Below are 20,098 nucleotides of genomic sequence, written 5' to 3'. Positions count from 1 at the left end.
TTTGTTCATAACTTTTAAACTTTATTTTTTTTTAAAAGACACAGGAAAATTAAAAAACACATGACCACTTTTTCAAGCAAGTATCAATAACCGGAGATTTCTTTTGAAGCTGTAACAAACCACCAAAGCAAGCACCTCATATTTTTACACTTTTACATTGTTGAAGGAAAGAAAAAGAGAACATGGCTTGAACTAAGTTTACTTCAGATATTTTTATACTACAGATTGTAACAGAAGCAACAATGAATGTTTCAAATATTTACCTCTTTACTTTGGTACAATACTCATATCTATCTCTGGACACTGCTTAAGTACTGTTTGAACCTAATGTTTACGATCTAAAATATAACAAGGAATGTTTCAGTAATACTGTAAATTGGGAAATTTGATGAAGAGATGATTCTTAGGTTCATTTTTTAACATTTTCTACTTACTTATACATCAATACAAAATGTAAATGAAAATATTTTTGATTTGAATTCTAAATGAAACACTTTTCTATAGAGTAAAATTTCCCAATTTACTTTCCATAAGAGATACGAATCTGGCGTCCTTCTGAAGAGGGTATCTTAGATTTAACTCTGACAGTATCTTCGTTTGAGTTTTATAACCATACAGTTCAGTGGCTTTATGTCCTTCAGCAGGAAAGTGTCTTCATATTTAAAGTGTAATATGTTAGGTTCATAGGACATAATTCTTTATGTCATAAACAGCCACCATCGCAGAGAAAATGGCATTAGGGTATGTTTTCAAAATATGTTGCATGGCCAAATAGAGCTTTGGTCTGGAAATCTCTAGCTGTTGGGATTCTCTTTTCTTTCTGGCACCAAAACCCCGTCCACGGGTTTCCCGACAGCGTGGAGTGGCTTCAATGGGAAATCCCATTGACAAGCGGCGGGAAAATAATCCCGCCGTCAGTAAACGGAGCGCCACCAAGAAACAGTTGGCTGGAGAACCGGAGAATCCCACCCTTGGTGTTTTGACACATTGCATTACAGAGGGGAAAGATAAAGATTTTTGTCAACAGTTCTCCATTTAGCGGATTTTCCTGAAAGCTAAGGAATGCTGTACAGTAGCTTGCTCTCCCTTCGAGAACTGACTGGTGGTGATTTAAGCTGAGGGTCACCACACCTCAGGCAAGGCAAGGGCAAAGCAGGGCCTTCATGAATAACCTCAGCCGGTATGGGAATTGAATCCACACTGTTGCTGTTGTTTTGCATCACGAACCAGCCATCCAGCCAATTGAACTAACTGACCCCAACAGTTATAAATAGAAAGAAAAACCAAATTAATATTGAGACAGAAGAAAAATTCAAAGATGATTGTTTAGGTTCAAAAGTTTATGTTGCAACCATCTCCTTGCTTAAATGCTTCCCTGCATCTACTATTGTTTCAGACCTAGATTTGAGCTCATTGTCCAATCTCTGATACTGGTGCAGCCCACTGAAATTTTATAAAACAAGAAAATGATTCATGACGCAGAAGCTCGCAATTTTATTTTTGATTTCATAGCTACTAGTTGATTCAAATATCATCACTAAAATAAAAAATAGAACCAGGGTAAAGTTTATTCTTGATTGCTATGATTTATGGAATTTTCTCTTTTTTATATCAATGAATAAAATGTACAAAATATTTTTTAGATGAGGAATGGGTTTGGACAGCTGTTAACACTGCAGTGCTAATCAGCTATAAATCATTCCAGTCCTAGCCAGTATGTATCCCTCAATCAACATCACAAATCCACATTATCTAGTCATTATCACATTGCGGGTTGTGGGAGTTTGCTCTGCTCATTTTGGTTGCTGCAATTTCTACATTGCATTGGTAACTAAACTTCAAAAATACTTTATTGACTCTATTTTTAAAAAATAGTACCCACTTCTTTTTTTCCAATTAAGGGGCAATTTAGCGTGGCCAATTTAGCGTGGCCAATTCACCTACCCTGCACATTTTTGGGTTGTGGGGGTGAGACGCATGCAGACAGGGGGAGAATGTGCAAACTCCACACGGATAGTGACACGGTGCTGGGATCAAACCCAGGTCCTCAGCGCCTAGAGGAAGCAATGCTCACCACTGTGCCGCCCCTACTTCATTGACTCTAAAGTGGTTTGGGGCATCTTGTGGCTCTGAAAGCTGCTTTTGTGTAAGTTTCAAAAAAGTAACAGCCCAGTCTATGTACTGTTTAAAATAGACATACTTCCAAAGATTAACTCCAGGTTTTGCCATCAAGGTGATTTGAGGAAAATCCAAAGGAAGAACAACCAGCATCCAGTTACACGGCGCATTGACTGAAGCTTGAGAATGGGTTCCCGATCTTTGGGTGTGTGACACAAGAAGATCTAGATTGGGAGTGTGCAGAAAGCTGATTTAAAATAACAGATGCTGGCGACACAGTATCACAATCTGCTGGAGGCACATGGGTGGACAGAATACAATATACCGACTACCCAAGCTTGCCATGACAACATGGCGGTCAATATATACCAGGCATTTTACCATTGGGTAGGAGAGAGAATTAAGCGGCTGTTTTTCTTTTACTGTAAAATATAAATAAATTTAGAGTACCCGATTATTTTCTTTTTCCAATTAAGGGGCAATTTAGTGTGGCCAATTCACCTAACCTGCACATCTTTGGGTTGTGGGAGTGAAACCCATCCAGGAAAGGGGAGAATGTGCAAACTCCACACAGACAGTTACCTGGGGTAGGGATCGAACCCAGATCCTCAGCGCCATAGGAAACAGTGCCAAGCAATACGCCGCCATGCCGCCCTTTTAATGAAATGAAATGAAAATCGCTTATTGTCACAAGTAGGCTTCAAATGAAGTTACTGTGAAACGCCCCTAGTCACCACATTCCTGCGCCTGTTCGGGGAGGCTGTTACGGGAATTGAACCGCGCTGCTGGCCTGCCTTGGTCTGCTTTCAAAGCCAGCGATTTAGCCCTGTGCTAAACAGCCTCTGTTTTAATGAGACATTGGTTAGACCTGGATAGCAGTTCACCTGCATATCCCTGTGAATAGGAATCAAATGGACAGAACCCACAAGCACACAAGGGGTGAAACTACGTGAAATAAGTAAATCTCAAGAGCCGGAAATGCAGACATTCATTATCAATACATGCTTCATACTCTTGTTTTCAACAAAGAAGAGAAATGTAATTTTAAATGATGAGGCAAAAGCTATTATTATACCTGGGTGTTTGTATGTTTTGAATGTGCCTTTTATTGTCTATGCATGCTAGAATGAATTAAAGCACAGTAGAGCATTTGCTGGCAACAAAAGAAAAACTCTGCTCTAAAAGTAAAAAACAGAATAATTAGATCATCCTATCAATGAGAGTTTATATCCAGATGTAACCAGCCCCACAGAAACATGCTGTGAAATAGCATTCCAGTACACTCTGCCATTGTACTGTGCTGAATCCTGCAAAATCCTGAAATAGTCATTGGATCATAAGGTTAGAAAGGGCAATAGGTCATTCAATTTGTCCAACTCATTGTTTTCTGTGTCCAAGAATTTGGATCATTCAAATGTACAATACAGTTTCAAAGCATTTTATTTACTTTAATTAAAGGTACTGAAAATCCAGCTTCTGGCGCATCATCAGTCTGCCAGTACCTCTCTAATTAGCCTTTTTCAATTGTTGAGACTTAACAGTTCCAGCTCGCAATTAAGCGCTGCAAGGTTTCAGAGGGGAGCCTGATCCTGTCCACCTCTGGCAGTCAGCTCCTCCGCCACAGTGGCAGCAGTGAGATCCATCTACAAGATGTGCTGCTGCAACTCAAAGCTCCTTTGACAGCACCTTTCAAACCTATGACCTTGACCCTCTTGAAGAACAGGGCAGCAGACGCATGTGAACGACATCACCTGCAAGTTCTCCTCCAAGTCACAAAAATCCTGAATTAGAATTATATCACTGTTCCTTCATTGTCACATGACAAAAATCCTAGAACGCCCTTCCTAACTGCACTGTGGGTGTACCTACACCAGATAGACTGCAGCAGTTCAACCTCTTATGGGCAATTAGGGATGGACAACAAATGCTGGCCTCGCCAGCGCTGCCTACATCCCATGAAAGAATTTAAAAATGCACAAATGTACTTTCCAGCAGGGTTCACCAGACACCAGTTGGGCGTGAGAGTCCAGGAATTTTCTCCAACCTTAGCTCAGGAATCCCGAGTCCAGTTATAGTGCCTCAATTACCTTCCTGACCGCAGATGATTCAATGTAGATTAAGGATTACAACTGCAATTTTCCTGACCTGTATTTTCAGTACCACAATGCGTAATACATTATAATTTATAGAAAGTGGGGGGTGAACTGAAGATCTATGGTGGGGTAGGGGGGGATTATACTGCTGACGGGGAGGGGACTTTCAAAGTGGAGGAGGAAGAGGGTTGATGACGGTAGTTGCCTGGGGGCGGGCCAGGGGAGGTGCGGGACATGGGCCGAAGAGGAGAGACTATGATTGATCGGCAGGGGAGGGGGCGTGGTGCCCCCCAACCGGGCTGGTCATGTGGAACGTTCGGGACTGAATGGGCCAGTCAAAGGGGCCGTGTGTTCGCACACTTGAGTCAACTGAAGGCGGACTTTGCAGGTGACACATCTGAAGGTGGGAGATCAGATTAGGTTAAGGAAGGGATGGGTTGGACAGGTGTTCCATTCAGGGTTAGACTTTAAAACGAGGGGCATGGCAATATTGGTTAAATAGCGGGTGGCATTCGAGGTGAGGAATATAGAAGCGGACCCAGGAGGGTAGATATGTTACGGTTAGTGGGAAGTTGGAGGGAATGGCCGTGGCGTTGGCAAATATATATGCCCCGAACTGGGATGACGTTGAGTTTGTGAAACGGGTACTGGGAAAGATCCCGGACCGAGATTCACATTGACTGATTATGGGGGGAGATTTCCATATGGTCCTTGATCCAAGGTTGGACTGGTCAAGTTCTAGTCTGGAAAGGTATCAGCTAGGCGAGGGAGTTCAAGGGTTCATGGAGCACACTGGGGGGGGGGGGGGGGGGGGATTCAGTCCGTGAAGATTTGGGAGGCCGAGGAGTATTCGTTCTACTCCCATGTGCATAAGGTGTATTCCCGGATAGACTTTTTCGTTAATAATAATCGCTTATTGTCACAAGTAGGCTTCAATGAAGTTACTGTGAAAAGACCGTATTCGCCACATTCCGGCCCCTGTTCGGGGAGGCCAATACGAGAATTGAACCCGCACTGCTGGCATTGTTCTGCATTGCAAGCCAGCTACTTATGCCACTGTGCTAAACCAGCCCCTTATGGGCAAGACGCTGCTGGCTGAGGTGGTAGATGCTGAATATTCAGCAATAGTGGTGTCAGACCACGCCCTGCACTGGGTGGACTTGCAAGTTAGCAAAGGAAAAGCCCAGCGCCCGCAATGGAGGGTGGAGGAGGAGGTGTGTGAGCGGGTGAGAGAGGCCATTCGGGGATATACAAGGATCAATGATACGGGTGAGGTGTCGGCGGGGGTGGTTTGGGAGGCACAGAAGGCGATTATCATGGGGGAATTCATCTCAATTCGGGCCCATAAGGAGAAGGCTGAGCGGGCAGGGTTAGACAGACTAGTAGTGAAATTTTACAGGTGGACAGGGGGTATGCGGAGTCTCCGGACGACGGGCTTTTGAAAGAGTCAGGGACTGCAGCTAGAATTTGGGCTCCTGTCCACAGGTAAGGTGGTGGGACATCTAAGGAGGGTAAAGGGGGCGGTTTATGAACATGGGGGAAAAAGCCAGCAGGATGCTGGCGCACCAGCTGAGGAAACAGGAGGTGGCGAGAGAGATCGGGAAAGTGAAGGATACAGAGGGAAAGGTGGTTCTGGATCTGGCGGGGGTGAATGATTTGTTTTGGGAGTTTTACAGTAAATTGTATAAATCGGAACCCCCAGCCGGGGAGGAGGTGATGAAATGATTTTGGGGGGGGAGGCTGGAGTTCCCGAGGATAGATAAGGAGTTGGTGGAGGATCTGGAAGCCCCAATCGGGCTTGGGGAGGTTATAGAAGGGTTGGGGTAGATGCAATCGGGCAAATGCCCAGGACCAGATGGATACCCGGTTGAGTTCTTTGTTTTCCGGGCTGTTGAGGCCGCTTCTGGTAAAGGCTTTTAATGAGTCAAAGGAGCGGGGAGTGCTCCCCCCAGCGTTATCGCAGGCATTGATTTCCCTTATTTTGACATGGGATAAAGATCCGAAGAGCTGTGGGCCGAATAGGTCAATCTCCCTGCTAAATGTGGATGCTAAATTGTTGGCAAAGATCTTGGCCACATGTATAGAGGACTGTGTTCCGGGGGTAATAGGGGAGGAGCAGACAGGATTTGATAAGGGACGACACCTGACGTCCAACATTAGGCGGCTCCTTAACGTAATAATGATGCCTGAGGGGCTTGAGGTCGAGGTGGTCGTGGCCATGGATGCAAAAAAGACCTTTGATTGGGTGGAGTGGAAATATTTGTGGGAGGTCCTGGGAAGGCTTGGGTTCGGGCAGGGATTTGTGGATTGGGTCCAGTTGCTATATTAGGCACTGGTGGCAATTGTAAGGGCAAACCGGGTGCAATCGGAATATTTTAGCCTGTGTTGGGGGATGAGTCCACTCTGCCCACTATTTTTGCCGTGGCCATAGAGCCTTTGGCAGAGGCGCGACGAGCATCAAACGTTTGGCGGGGGATAGTGAGAGGGGGGTGGAACATAGGGTCTCGCTCTATGCGAACGATCTGCTCCTTTACATAATGGACTTGTTGGGGGTGAGGAGGGGTTGCAGGAATTATGGGGATATTGAAGGAATTTGGCCGATTCTCAGGTTACAAACTGAATATGGGTAAGAGTGAGGTTTTTGCGATCCAGGCAAGGGGGCAGGAGAGGAGACTGAGGGAGATGTTTAAGGTGGTGGGAGGGAATTTTAGGTACCTGGGTATTCAAGTGGCAAGGGACTGGGGTCAGCTTCATAAATTAAATTTGGACAGGTTGATAGAGCAGATGAAAGGGGACTTCCAAAAGTGGGACGTGCTCCCGCTGTCATTGACGGGGAGGGTACAGACTGTGAAAATGACAGTCCTCCCGAGATTGCTGTTCGTTTTTCAATGTCTCCCAATTTTTTAGGAAGATGAATGCAGCGATCTCGGGTTTTATTTGGGCCGGGCCAGCCCCGCGGGTGAAGAGGGTCCTTCTTGAGTGGGGGTGCGGGGATGGGGTGTTTGGCCCTTCCGAACCTTATTAACTATTACTGGGTGGCTAATATATCGATGGGTAGTGGGGGAGGGGTCAGTGTGGGAGCGAGTGGAGGCGGCATCTTGCAAGGACTAGAGTCTGAAGGCTCTGTTAACGGCACCTCTGCTGTTCTCGCCGGCTCAGTAGTGCACAAGTCCAGTGATAGTGGCAGCCCTGAGTGTGGGGGCAATGGAGGCAGCATATGGGACTGGGGAGGGGGTGGGGGTGTGTGGTCACCGATTTGTGACAACCGCCGGTTCGCTCCGGGGGAGCTGGACGGGGGCTTTAGGAAGTGGCAGTGTGCAGGGATTGAGAGATTTGGAGATCTTTTCATTGAGGAGGGTTTCCCGAGTTTGGAGGAGCTAGAGGAGGAGCTTGAGTTGCCAGGGGGGAATGGGTTCCGGTACTTACAAGTGCGGGACTTTGTCCGGATTCAGGTCCCGGGCTTCCCTCGCCTCCCACTCAGGGGACTATGGGATAAGACAATGTCAGAAACGATCAGGGAGGGGAGGGTCTCGGCAATATATAAGGAACTGATGGATGTGGAAGGGATTCCAATAGGGGAGAGGAAGTGGGAGGGAGAATTGACTGTCAGCAGGGGTGGGGGTGGGGGGAGGCATGGAAGTGACGAACAAGAGTTGGAAATCTAATGAAGGGAGAACTGTGGAATGGAGTAGGTACATGAACCATGATAGTTAGGGTTTATGCTTGGGGGGGGGGGGGTTCCAGATAGTGTTTACAAATATTTAGCTGTGCACAAATTGGATTACTGATTGACAAGAGTGTCAAAGGGAAGAGAGGGTGGACAGTAAACGTAGAATTTCAGATCAGCCATGATCTTATCAAACGGCAAAGCAGGTTTGAGGGCTGAATCCCCTACTCCTGCACCTAATTTTGCCAATCTTCACATACAAACCTTTAAATGCAAGTGTTGATAGTTGTGGGAGCATCATTATCAAGCCAACATTAGAACTGACTTTTCCTTTCCTTTCCCCACTCTAGACCAAATTGTAGCACTCCCTACTCCTGTCCTACGTGTTCACATTTAACTCTTTTAAAAAATAAATTTAGAGTACCCAATTCATTTTTTCCAATTAAGGGGCAATTTAGCGTGGCAAATTTGCCTACCCTGCACATCTTTGGGTTGTGGGGGCGAAACCTACGCAAACACGGGGAGAATGTGCAAACTCCACACGGACAGTGACCCAGAGCCGGGATCGAACCTGTGACCTTGGTGCCGTGAGGCAGCAGTGCTAACCACTGCGCCACAGTGCTGCCCTCACATTTAACTCTTGATAGGCTGAATATCAGCAGGGAAGCAAACGGTCTTCAAGATTTTGCACCACTCTGGGTAGCGTATTTAGGATTTTACACCCCCTCATGGCATGTCCCCAGTGGATGTGATGGGCCATTTAAATTGCTGTTTACTTTGTGGGACCAAAGTATTCCACTGGGTGGGAGTGCCTGTAAAATTCTGGCCATGAAGAATTTAAAGTCATACAAGCATTGCTTCCTGTGGACTGTAAGATGATCTTTGGAAGTGGTCGAGAAGTGTATCAAAATTGCCAGCAATCATACCAATGTTATTTTATTTATGACAACTCTTTGCTCAAGCTATGTTTCTTAATTTCTCTCTGTATGGCTTCGTAAAGTGAGTTTGCAATTACTAAATGGCCCACCCTACATATTTTTTGATTCTTTAGTTGGGACTGGGACTGTTCTGCACTGTTTCTATCTGAGGTGCAGGTTTACACTTGAAAGATTTTGAGAGGTTATTCCCCATGCACATAATACATGAAAAGTTATGCCTCTTGTACATCTCTATATCACACAGAACCATAAAAATGTATTCACTGTAATTATTCCTACATGGAACTGTAGCTTCAAAATAAAGCCGCATCATTTCAAGTCTAAACTGTGTAAAAATCAAAGCAGTAATAGCTGACTGGGCTTTCTCCATCACCAAATCGCCTGATATAAAAAGCAAAACGCTGGACAATGCCACTGACGCTCTCGCGCATGCGTGGACTCACGCAGGCCGGCGAAGTCCTTTCGGCCCTGACTGGCGTGGTGCCAAAGGCCTTCCACACCAGCCGGTGGAGCGGAAACCACTCTGGCGCGGGCCTAGCCCCTCAAGGTGAGGGCATGGCCCCTAAAGGTGCGGAGACTTCCGCACCTTTTGGGGCGGCCCGACGCCAGTGTGGTTCCCGCCGCTCCATCACGCCGGGACCCCCGCCCCGCTGGGTAGGGGAGAATCCCGCCAGACTGCAGTGCAAAGTGGCATAGAGGTGTCAGTGCAATTCAGCAATGCTGATTCCACAGCACTTCAAGGAGCTAAGTCTCAAGTCTGTGCATGCATGACAAAGTGCCATATAATTAAATATTTCCTGAACATGAATCCATTCCATTCAGTCAGTGCTTCATAAAATGGTCACTGGATTAGTTTCACATAAATCCCACTTTGCAGTACAGTTTTATATAATGGGCTGGATTCTCCAGTCCCCCAGCCGCCTGTTTCTCGGTGACATGCCGTTCGCTGGCGGCGGGATTCTATCTCCACCCGCGGATTGTAACCATCCCGTGCTGCCAGGAAACCCATGGGCGGGGCTACGCTGCTGATGGGAAAAGTGAATCGCAACGGCCAGAGAATTCCGACCAAGTATTCTTTTAACCTGAAATATGTTTTTGATACTTTTGAGAATATGTATTATTTAAAAGATCTGTAGATAGATTTAGAAAAATAGCCTACATTCTGGATGAAACCATTCTATAAAGTGTCTTCAAGCTTTGAAATGCAAGATTCCAAGCGTGAATCTCCAGGACAGTAGAGCGCCATGTAATTTCTTTGTCAGGGTAAAAGATCAGAGACATGCACATCAAGACACAATACAGCTGATTAAATGACAGTGTGACACAGATTTTCTATGTGTTGTATATCATATTTATAAAACTTATTTTTCAATAAGAATATAATCTAACTCCGATCACTCGCTCCATAACAAAATGGAAAACTTTCCTTATGAAGATTTGTTTTAAAATGAAAAAATTACTCAGCAAGATTTTAGCACCACAAATACAAGTGTTGCAGTAATGATGGATTGGGATTTCTGCCGATTGACATATTGGCTGGAACGTTCTGGCTGTTCACGCTGGCAAGACCGGTTCTGGGGGAAACCCCGCTGACAAAGGTGGCAAGAGAAGATCCTGCCATCAGCCAATGGCAGGCTGCCACCCACCGCCGCAAAACATGTGGCAGGTTGCATGATAAATTGCACCCAATGTGCTACATCCCACTTTCCACGGTCAGAGGTTATATGCATGTATTATATTTTTTATGGCAAAGCCATATTTCTCTCCCTACAGATGCTGCCAGACCTGCTGAGCTTTTCCAGCATTTTCCTTTTGTTTCAGATTCCAGCATCCGCAGTAATTTGCTTTAATCCCATATTTCTCTGGTGGTGGGGTGTGTTTTTAAAAAAATATTTCATGAGACGTGGGTGTTTCTGCCTGAGCCAGCATTTTTTGCCCATCCCAGGTTGCCCTTGAACTGCTTGCTCAACCGTTTCAGAGAGCATTTAAGAGCCAGCCCACATTTCTGTGGATCCAGATGTAGGTCAGACCAGGTATGGATTCCAGTGTTCTTTCCCTAAAGGATATTAGTGAACCAGATGAGGTTTTACAACAATCGACACTGGTATCATGGGCATCATTAGACTTTTATTGAATTCAATTCTCATCATTTGTCGTTGCGGGATTCAAACCCAGAGCATTACGCTGGGTCTCTGGATTACTTGTCCAGTGACAAGACCACTTCACCACCGCCAAGCAGCGATGGAAATAGAGTGTGGAACCTTGCCTCAATATTAGGATTATAGGCAGTGTACAGTGCACAGGGCCAGCAAGAATTTGGTTGGTAAAATCATTCTGATCATCTCATCTTCCTTCCTGACATCAACATGGAATAGGACAAAGAATATCTGCCCCCATTTCCAGTGGCAACTCCAACCAATGCAAACTGCAATGGAGTGGAAGGCTGGCAGAACGGGATCTTTCCCAAATCTTTGCTCCTCCTCCCGCATCCGCCCCAAATAAAGCAGATTTTTCTGAAATACTCATGGTCTTTCACTGTCGGTCCTTCACTAACTGTAAGAATCATTTTCATTGGTAAAAATGCCTTAAAAGAAACATAGAGTTTTTAAAAACAATGGGGGGAGGAATTGATTTTGTGCACATCAAAATGAGTTCATGAATCTTTATTTTCTGTTGTCCACCAAATGTTAGCACTAAATACTCAGAGGTCAGAAATAGCGTGCAACGTTTTAAGCAGCTAACGCAGTGCATTTTAAACCTACTATCAATCAGTACTATCTTTATGTGACCCATTTTTGTCTCTTGCCAGCTTTCCCCTCATCCTCCTAGCTGGCTACAGTTCCAATGGTACTAGTTGCTTTATTCAAATGCCCATTTTAAGATAAAAGTGTTTGTGACTGGTCTTTGGCCACTTGGAGGTAATTTAATGTTACTAATATCCTTACACTGCTAACCACACTTGACATAGTTTAGACACAGTTGGTGTAGGGATTGGAGCAGAAAATATCCAACTACGCTGTCTGTCTGCACCACTATTTGGGTGGGGGAGAAGATAATAATAGACATTGATACTGTTCTTAAATACTGCTGGTAAATTTTATCATTAAAATACAAATGAAAAGGTAGCCCATTGTGCTGGCTGTTCAGTCTGGCACAAAGAATACGCAATACAATTCCACTTAATGGATGCAGTCTTGCTAAAATCCAGATTAGACTACCACCATTAGTATTGTTTCCATTTCCCAGACCAGGACTGTTATCCCTGCTCCTCAGCCTGATGAGTTAAGATGAATTTTAAAACTTTTCAGAAGCTTTCTAAATGTTTGTTTACCTTCTTCTGATGCTCCCTTTTAATGGAATCATTATGCAAATGAGCTCAGACTGGAAAAAAATAGCATGAGATTCTTCAAGTGGTGCCACTCAAATGGGAACTCATTTACATCTAAAAATGAACTCTTTGTTATATATTTTAATCTTTTGCCATGCCTTCATTCTCCCAAGTAATTTTCTCTTTTCACATTCAGAGCACTTCTCACCTTGTAAAGCATTCTAAGATAATCCTATAATGTAAGGAATTTTAGAGAAATGCAAGGTGCTTTACTGGATGGTCTTATAGACAAGAGCAGTTCTGTATCATAGAAATGGCCTGTAGCTGGATTCTTCTCTGGAATCGCAGCTGAAACTTGGTAGGAATATGATGGAGAATGAAGGAAAATATGAGCCATGAGACCCATTGCTGCCTCGCTGCCTGACCTGTATGTTTACTCTCCACCCAAAACCCGCCTAGAACCCTGTTGGCTTCTCCTTTCCCGCCACTCTATGTAAATAGCAGCACAAGAGGAGAGTGAGGTAGGTGTGGTTTGCCGGGGGAGGTGAGGGGAGGAGCGAGGGGAAGGTGTGTAGCTGCTGGGTCCTCAGGAGTTACCCCTCCTGGCACTTCATATTACCACTACTTCCTGGAACTACCAGTCGGCCCTGGATTACCATGGTAACAGCCCTGAAGGTATCCCCATGGAGAGAGAGAGAGAGATATGCAAATCCCCTCTTTTCCAATTTTCCCCTCAACACCAATCTGCTGAAAACTCAGGTCTTGGCTGATAAAATTGATTTAATTTGATCTTCAGGATGTTTCTGCATTTTGGCAGAGCTCCTAGTCCCTCTGCTGTCAGAGCAGCAGTCCTGCTGCAACATCGCTGGGATTTTGCATTCTCACTGTGGTAATCTCTGACTTGGGCTCAAAAATGTTTTCCAATTATGGGGCAATTTAGTGTGGCCAATCCACCTACCCTGCACACTTTTGGGTTGTGGGAGTCAGACCCACGTAGACAGAGGAGAATGTGCAAATTCCACACGGACAGTGAGTTTGAACCTGGTCCTCGGCGCCGAGAGGCAGCAGTGTTAGCCATTGCGCCCCCATACTGCCCCTCTTCCTGCATATTTAATAGCATCCAACCCAGGAAACTGGGTCAGGATTCGATATTGGATGGGTATGCAGAGGTCTCACCCAGGCATTAACACCACTGAATGTAACTCTAACAACACTCGAGAAGCTCAACATTATCCAGGACAAAGCCCACTTGATTGGCATTCCATCCACAAACATTTACTGCCCAAGCCTACCCAACCTCTTTTCATAACTTGAATGTTCCATCCAAGGCAACATCCTGGTCAAATGCCTCTGCACCCGCTCCAGTGCAATCACATGTTCCTATAATGTGGCGACCAGAACTGCACACAGTACATAGAACAGTACAGCACAGAACAGGCCCTTCAGCCCTCGATGTTGTGCCTTTAGTCTTTCATATACACTAAAGTTTATGTTTTTGCTTAAGGGGGGGGGGGGGGTAGATCTATAGGTTCGAACAGAATGTTCAACCCCAGCTGTGGCCTCACCGATGTTCTATTTAACTCCAACATGACTTCCTTGCTTTTGTAATCTATGCCACAATTGATAAAGGCAAGTGTACCCTATGCCTTTTTCACCACCCTATTAACCTGCCCTTCTGCCTTCAGGGATCTACTTACAAACACGCCAAGGTCTCTTTGTTCCTCAGGACTTCCCACTGTGGTGCCATTCATTGAATATTTTCTTGTCAAATTGCTCCTTCCAAAGTGTAACAGCTCACACTTTTCAGGATTAAATTCCATCTGCCACTTCTCTGCCCATCTGACCATCCCGCCTATATCTTCCTGTAACCCAAGAATCTCAGCCTCACTATTAACCACCCGGCCAATCTTTTGTGTCATCCGCAGTTTCAGATTCAGATTTTGGTGCTCAGTTTTATAAATAATACTGCGAAAATCGGGAAGTTGATAATAAACTTACCTTTCCAGGAGTATTTTTAAATGAATGTTATATTTCTTACTTTCAGTTTATATATTTGTTTTAAGTCTTGTTTATAGAGGGTGCCAAAGTAACCAGAAAGTTTATACTGCCAATATTATAACTTCTAAAAAAAATAAATTTAGAGTACCCAATTAATTTTTTCCAATTAAGGGGCAATTTAGCATGGCCAATCCACCTACCCTACACATCTTTGGTTTGTGGGGGCGAAACCCACGCAAACACGGGGAGAATGTGCAAACTCCACATGGACTGTGACCCAGAGCCGGGAACGAACCTGGGACCTCGGCGCCGTGAGGCAGCAATGCTATCCACTGCGCCACCGTGCTGCCCTCCAATATTATAACTTTTAACTTCGATCAATCTATTCACTTAAATTTAATGGATTCCCTTTGAATTCTGCAGTCCTACTATGATTTACTACTTCATATTGCTTTCTTTATAACTTCCAAGCCTAAAGAATAATAGAAAATGAATTCATTACAGCAAGCACTGAAAGGTTTCACTATGCTGTCTCGATTTCCAATTCAGAAGGACTAAAATGATTCAGTTTTAGATACACCTACATCAGCATCAGTTTAGTAATATAGTAGGACTGTTAATGAATTTGTACGTCCATTTGTGTAATGATAAGTAAATCTCTTACGGTAACATTTAAACATATTTTATAGGATAATAAATAAATATCTTAGTTCCACTATCTGTATAACTTTGAATAAATAATGGTTTGGTTGGCCCAATACCACATGCAACTATAAAGAGAAACAGAAGAAGGTAGGAGGGAGTCAGAGGTCACCAAGGTCAGAAGTCATTAGCAGGCACAGTTCTGCTGCATTGATGGCGCGTTATCTGTCAACCGTGTGTGCTTGCTGCCGCTGGCCATTGAGGGATCAGAATCCGGGTTTTCTGACATTTTCACACATATGATGTCTACTAGACGTTCAAAGACCTGCTTGATGTTGATGTTTTCTTTGGCACTGACCTCAAAAAACTCAAAACCTGTAAAACAAAAAAGAGAAAAGTGCAGGGTGATTCATACAGATTATTTTTCTGTGTTACCTCCCCTTCCTTCTCCTTTCCATCAACGCAACCTTCTGCACTACTCGGGTGTTCCCTTTACTTCTTCAAATGGACAAAACCTACAAATATTGCCCAGCAGGTTGAGGAATGCTTTGGGCTGAGTTTTCAAAGTGAAGTTAGGAGATTAATTGCGGGTCCCAACCCTACGCCTTAGCTCCTCACTCATGATACAATTTTAAAGTTCAAGTGGTGTAATCGGCCTGCAGGTGAGCTCAATGCACAATATTGGCACCGCACACCTCCAGGAGGAGGAAGCTGCTTACCTGGCACCAGTGGTAAATACAGGCAGACACTATGTTGGGACCTTCCGCTGCCTTGCCAGATAAAGCAGACAGCTCCTGAGAAGACCAGGAGGTGAAAGAAGGCAGGAAGTAGCTTGAACACCGAGCTAAGATGCAGCGCTCGACCCGGTGCTAGTTTCATTTTAGACAAATACAGATAAACGTACTTCTAACGCACTAACTTGCACCAGAAAGTTCAGGCTGACTGGAAAAAAACATTGAAAATTCCAATTGCGACACAAGTCCTTGACAAGCTCCTGAAGGAGCTAACTGGACCGTTAATTGACAGAGAGCGTGTTCCCCATTCCCTGCTCCCCGCCAGCTCTTCAAAAATCTGAAACTGTTGCAGATCCTATGATGACCTCTGGGACTGCGATTTTGAAATCCTGTCTGCACTGGGTCCCGAACCTGTGGCCAATTGAAAATCCAACCCTTTATATCAGTTTATCCACAATGTAGCACGGTAGCATAGTGGTTTGCACAGTTGTTTCACAGCTCCAGGGTCCCAGGTTTGATTCCCGACTTGGGTAACTGTCTGTGGCGAGTCTGCACGTTCTCCCCGTGTCTGCGTGGGTTTCCTCCGGATGCTCCGGTTTCCTCCCACAGTCCAAAGATGTGCAGGTTAAGTGGAGTGGGCATGATAAATTACTCTTAGTGTCCAAAAAGGTGAGGTGGGGTTACGGGAATATGGTGGGGGCATGGGCTTAAGTAGGGTGCTCTTTCCAAGAGCTAGTGCAGACTCGATGGGCCGAATGGCCTCCTTCTTCACTGTAAATTCTGTGTGGTAAAGTTAGTTTCAATGTTGCTACATGTGAGGTGGTGTATTCTTGTAGAAGGAATAAGGAGATCACGTACTCCTTAAGTGTCTAAATGGGATAGAGAAGCAAAACGTTTTGGGGGTACAGGGGCAATGGGTCAAATGGTCTCATTCTGTGCTCTAATAATCTATGACTAAAAACATCAACGCAGATTAATAAAGCTATAAAAATGCAAATCAAGCACTCATGTCAATTTCTAGAGAAATAGAATGGAAAATAAGTTGTGTTAAACGTGTATGTAACCTTGGTTGGACCTCAGACGGATTACTGTGAACATTTCTGGTTTTCTTTACAAAAAGGCTATACTGATTGTAAAAGGTGCAAAAAAGATTCCCAAGAATGATACGAGAACTAATAGGTATAACCCATCAGGAAAAAAACTGAACAAGCTAGGGGTCTTTACTCTAGAAAAAAAAGATTGATAGGTGATCTAATAGACATCATAGATTATGAATAGTTTAATTGGATAAATAGACCAGCTGTATCAATAGTTTGGCTACAAGGGCAGGTGCCAGGAATTTTGCAGCAGGCACCTCACCTCCTGAGCCCCAAAGACTGTCCATCAGATCCAAGGAACAGGCCTTGAGCGTGATGGAATATTCCCCACTTCCTCGATGAGTGAAACTCCAAAACCATTCAAGAAACTCAACACAATCCACGACAAAGCAGCCCGCTTGATCAGCACCCCATTCACCAACATAAACAATCATTTACTCCTTCCTCAACTGATGCACAGTGGACACAAAATATACCATCTACAAGATGCACTGCAAAAACTCAACAAGGTTCCTTTGACAGCACCTTCCAAACCCATAACCTCTACCACCTAGAGGGGCAAGGGAAACACAGCCTGCAAGTCACACGCCATCCTGACTTGGAACTAGGGCTGGAATTCTCCGACCAATCCCAGGCTGCATACAATGAAAATCACCATAGTCCCCAAGGACCATAGGTTGCTCTCCCCTTTTGAGAGAGAGCTGACTGGCGGTGATTGAACCTGAGGGCAACCAGGGGCAAGGTTGAGAAAGTAGGGCCTTCATGGATAACCTCAGCCAGTACGGGAATTGAACCCACACTGTTGGCAATGCTCCGCATCACAAACTAGCAATTCAGCAATGGGAAACCCCGTTAACAGTGACAAGATCAGACTTCCGGTGGCGTGGGCGAGCAGGGCGGCCGCAACAACAAGAGCTCCCGCCGGTGGCCTCAATTCGCGGCGATTTCGGGGAAATCCCCGAGTCTTCACGCACCCCCCCCCCGACTATCGTCGGCCTTTGGGGCCGCCACGTGCAGCCAGCGGGGCCGGTTTAAAAACCGGCGAAGAACCCCGCGCGGGTGTCGGGGGCTGAGGCGCCGAGCCCGGCGCAGCAGGTCAGAGTAGCGGGGGCGGAGCTACAAGGAGGCCGAGGCGGCAGGCCTGAGGCCAGGGCACTATGAAGGGAGGGTGCTCCACGTCGGATAGCTCCCACCTAGGAAGAAGAAAGAAATTTGAAGCCTGGTCCCAGGTGAATGCAGAGGAGAAAGAAGATTTAAGGAAGTTTGGTGAAAGTTTTTTTTTTCTCACCCTTTTTTTTTTTCAAAAAAAGAATGTCAGATTGATGAAGGGCAGGAGGGTGAAGGGGGAGAGAGGAGAAAAGAAAGAAGATAAAAAACAATAAGCCGTTAAAGGATGTGAAGAGCAGCGTCGAAGAAAGGAGGAAATGCGGGTTTGCCACCGAAGGAGAAGACGAGCAAAAGTGTTGACAGGATGGCGGAAGCCGAACTGCAAGGCGGGGCCGCACTACTTACGGTGGAGAAGATGACCGAGGTGATGGCGGTGGAGCTGGAAAAACAGTTTGTGAGGCACATGGAGATCCTGAGGAAAGAGATGGCGGTCGTGTTGAGGTCATTGGTGGAGGAGGCAATCGGCCTGATGAGGGTGGAGGTTGCAAAGGCATCGGCCGAGGTGAGAGAGCAGGGCGAGAAGATGAAGGAGGTGGAGGAGGCCGTGACACGACACAGCGACCAGGTCACCTCGATGGGGGACAAGCTGTGGAGGGTGGTGGAGGTTAACAGAGGACTCCGAGCAAAGCTGGAAGACTTGGAAAACCGCTCAAGGCGGCATAATTTGAGAATTGTGGGCTTGCCCGAAGGGACAGAGGGCCCAAGGCCAACGCAATACTTCGCTAAGAAGTTGGCGGAGCTGATGGGGGAGGGTGAGAGCCCCATCCTGTACGAGCTAGACCAAGCTCATCAGTCATTAAGGCCGAAGCCCAAAGTGAACGGGCCGCCAAGGGCAGTAATTATCTGCTTCCATAAGTTTTGCATGAAGGAGAAGGTATTAAGCTGGGCGAAGCAGGAGCGTGAGGTGCTGTGGGATGGTACTGTGGTTCGGATCTACCAGGACTTGACGGTGGAGTTGGCAAAAAGACGAGCGGCATTTGGGCGAGTGAAGGCGGCTTTGTACAAGAAGGGGGTGCGATTTGGTGTGGTGTACCCGGCGAAGTTGAGAGTAACATATAACGCCAAAGACTTTTATTTTGAGACAGCGGAGGCGGCTGAGGCGTTCGTGAGGGCAGAAGGCTTGGGACAGACGTGAAGAGCGGAACTGGAAGAGACACTGTGGACTGTGTTTGAGCGGCTGGAAAATGTACAAATGTTACAACTTTCTTTTTACTGATTTGTATTGAAATTTACTTCTCTTTGCATTGTTACAGAGTTCAAGTTAATGGCGTTCTGTGTTGCGACGGTTAAATGTTATGTTCGTGAATTGTAGGGGTTGGATTGTTGGGTTTGTTTTGGTGTTTCTTTCTCCGGGACTGGGTGGAAGGGGGCGAGAGGTCTTGGCGGGGGGAGCCACCCGCGCTAGCTAACTAAAGTCAGTTAGTGAACGGGGGTGAGGTGAGAGGAGGACTGCGGACGTTGGAGCCTGGATAGCAGGCTTCAATGGGCCTACGAGGTGAGCAAGAGGGGGTGGAGGGATGGATGTTGGGGGATATTTTTATAGGGGGTGTTCTTGGGAGGGGGGGGGGGGAAGGGGTTCGATGTTAACAATGGACAGGGGCGGGTCAGGCTTATGGGGCAGGGCCCGGTGGTATGGTGATGGTGGATAAGAAAGGTGGGGGGGGGGGGTGAGAGACAACCCAGTAAGGATAGTCACATGGAACGTGAGAGGGCTAGGAGGTCCGGTCAAGAGGTCAAGGGTGCTTGCACATCTTAAAAGTTTGAAAGCCGATGTAGCAATGCTGCAGGAGACTCACTTGAGGGTGAAGGACCAGGTAAGACTTAAAAAGGGCTGGGTTAGCCAAGTGTTTCACTCCGGATTTGATGGAAGGGTTCGAGGGGTAGCGGTGCTGGTCAGCAAAAGGGTACGCTTCCAGATGGAGAAGGTGGTGGCAGATCAGGGGGGTAGATATGTGATTGTGGCAGGGGCGCTGGAGGGGAGATTAGTGGCGCTGTTAAGTGTATACGGTCCCAATTGGGCCGATGTGGGATTCGCGAGGAAGGTGTCTGGGGCTATTCCCGACTTGGACACGCATGAGCTGATTGTGGGGGGGGGGGGAACTGGAACTTGGTGCAGGAGCCAAGGTTGGACAGATCACGGCCGCGCTCGCTGGTCCCATCAGGGGGGGGGCGAAGGCGCTGGCTGGGCTAATGGTGGAAATGGGAGGGGTGGACCCTTGGAGGTTCCTGCACCCAAGGGAACGGGAGTACTCATTTTTCTCAGCGGTCCATAAGGTATACTCGCAGATCGACTTTTTTGTGGTGGGGAAGGCTTTG

General features: G+C 46.1%; 1 protein-coding gene across 1 annotated transcript in view; it reads right to left on the bottom strand.

The window, feature by feature from the left end:
• LOC140426307 (ras-related protein Rab-3B-like) overlaps positions 1-20,098 on the bottom strand; it is a 275,056-nt gene continuing 254,958 nt past the window's right edge. Inside the window, exon 5 of the mRNA XM_072510893.1 lies at positions 1-15,159. Within this exon, the coding sequence (XP_072366994.1) occupies positions 14,972-15,159 (188 nt within the window). The 3' untranslated portion in view covers positions 1-14,971. The remainder of the gene's footprint in view (positions 15,160-20,098) is intronic.

This window comes from Scyliorhinus torazame, chromosome 7, assembly GCF_047496885.1.
Source record: "Scyliorhinus torazame isolate Kashiwa2021f chromosome 7, sScyTor2.1, whole genome shotgun sequence".
Taxonomy (NCBI): domain Eukaryota; kingdom Metazoa; phylum Chordata; class Chondrichthyes; order Carcharhiniformes; family Scyliorhinidae; genus Scyliorhinus; species Scyliorhinus torazame.
Note: the sequence above shows the minus strand (reverse complement) of the source record. Positions and strands in the feature narration are given on the sequence as shown.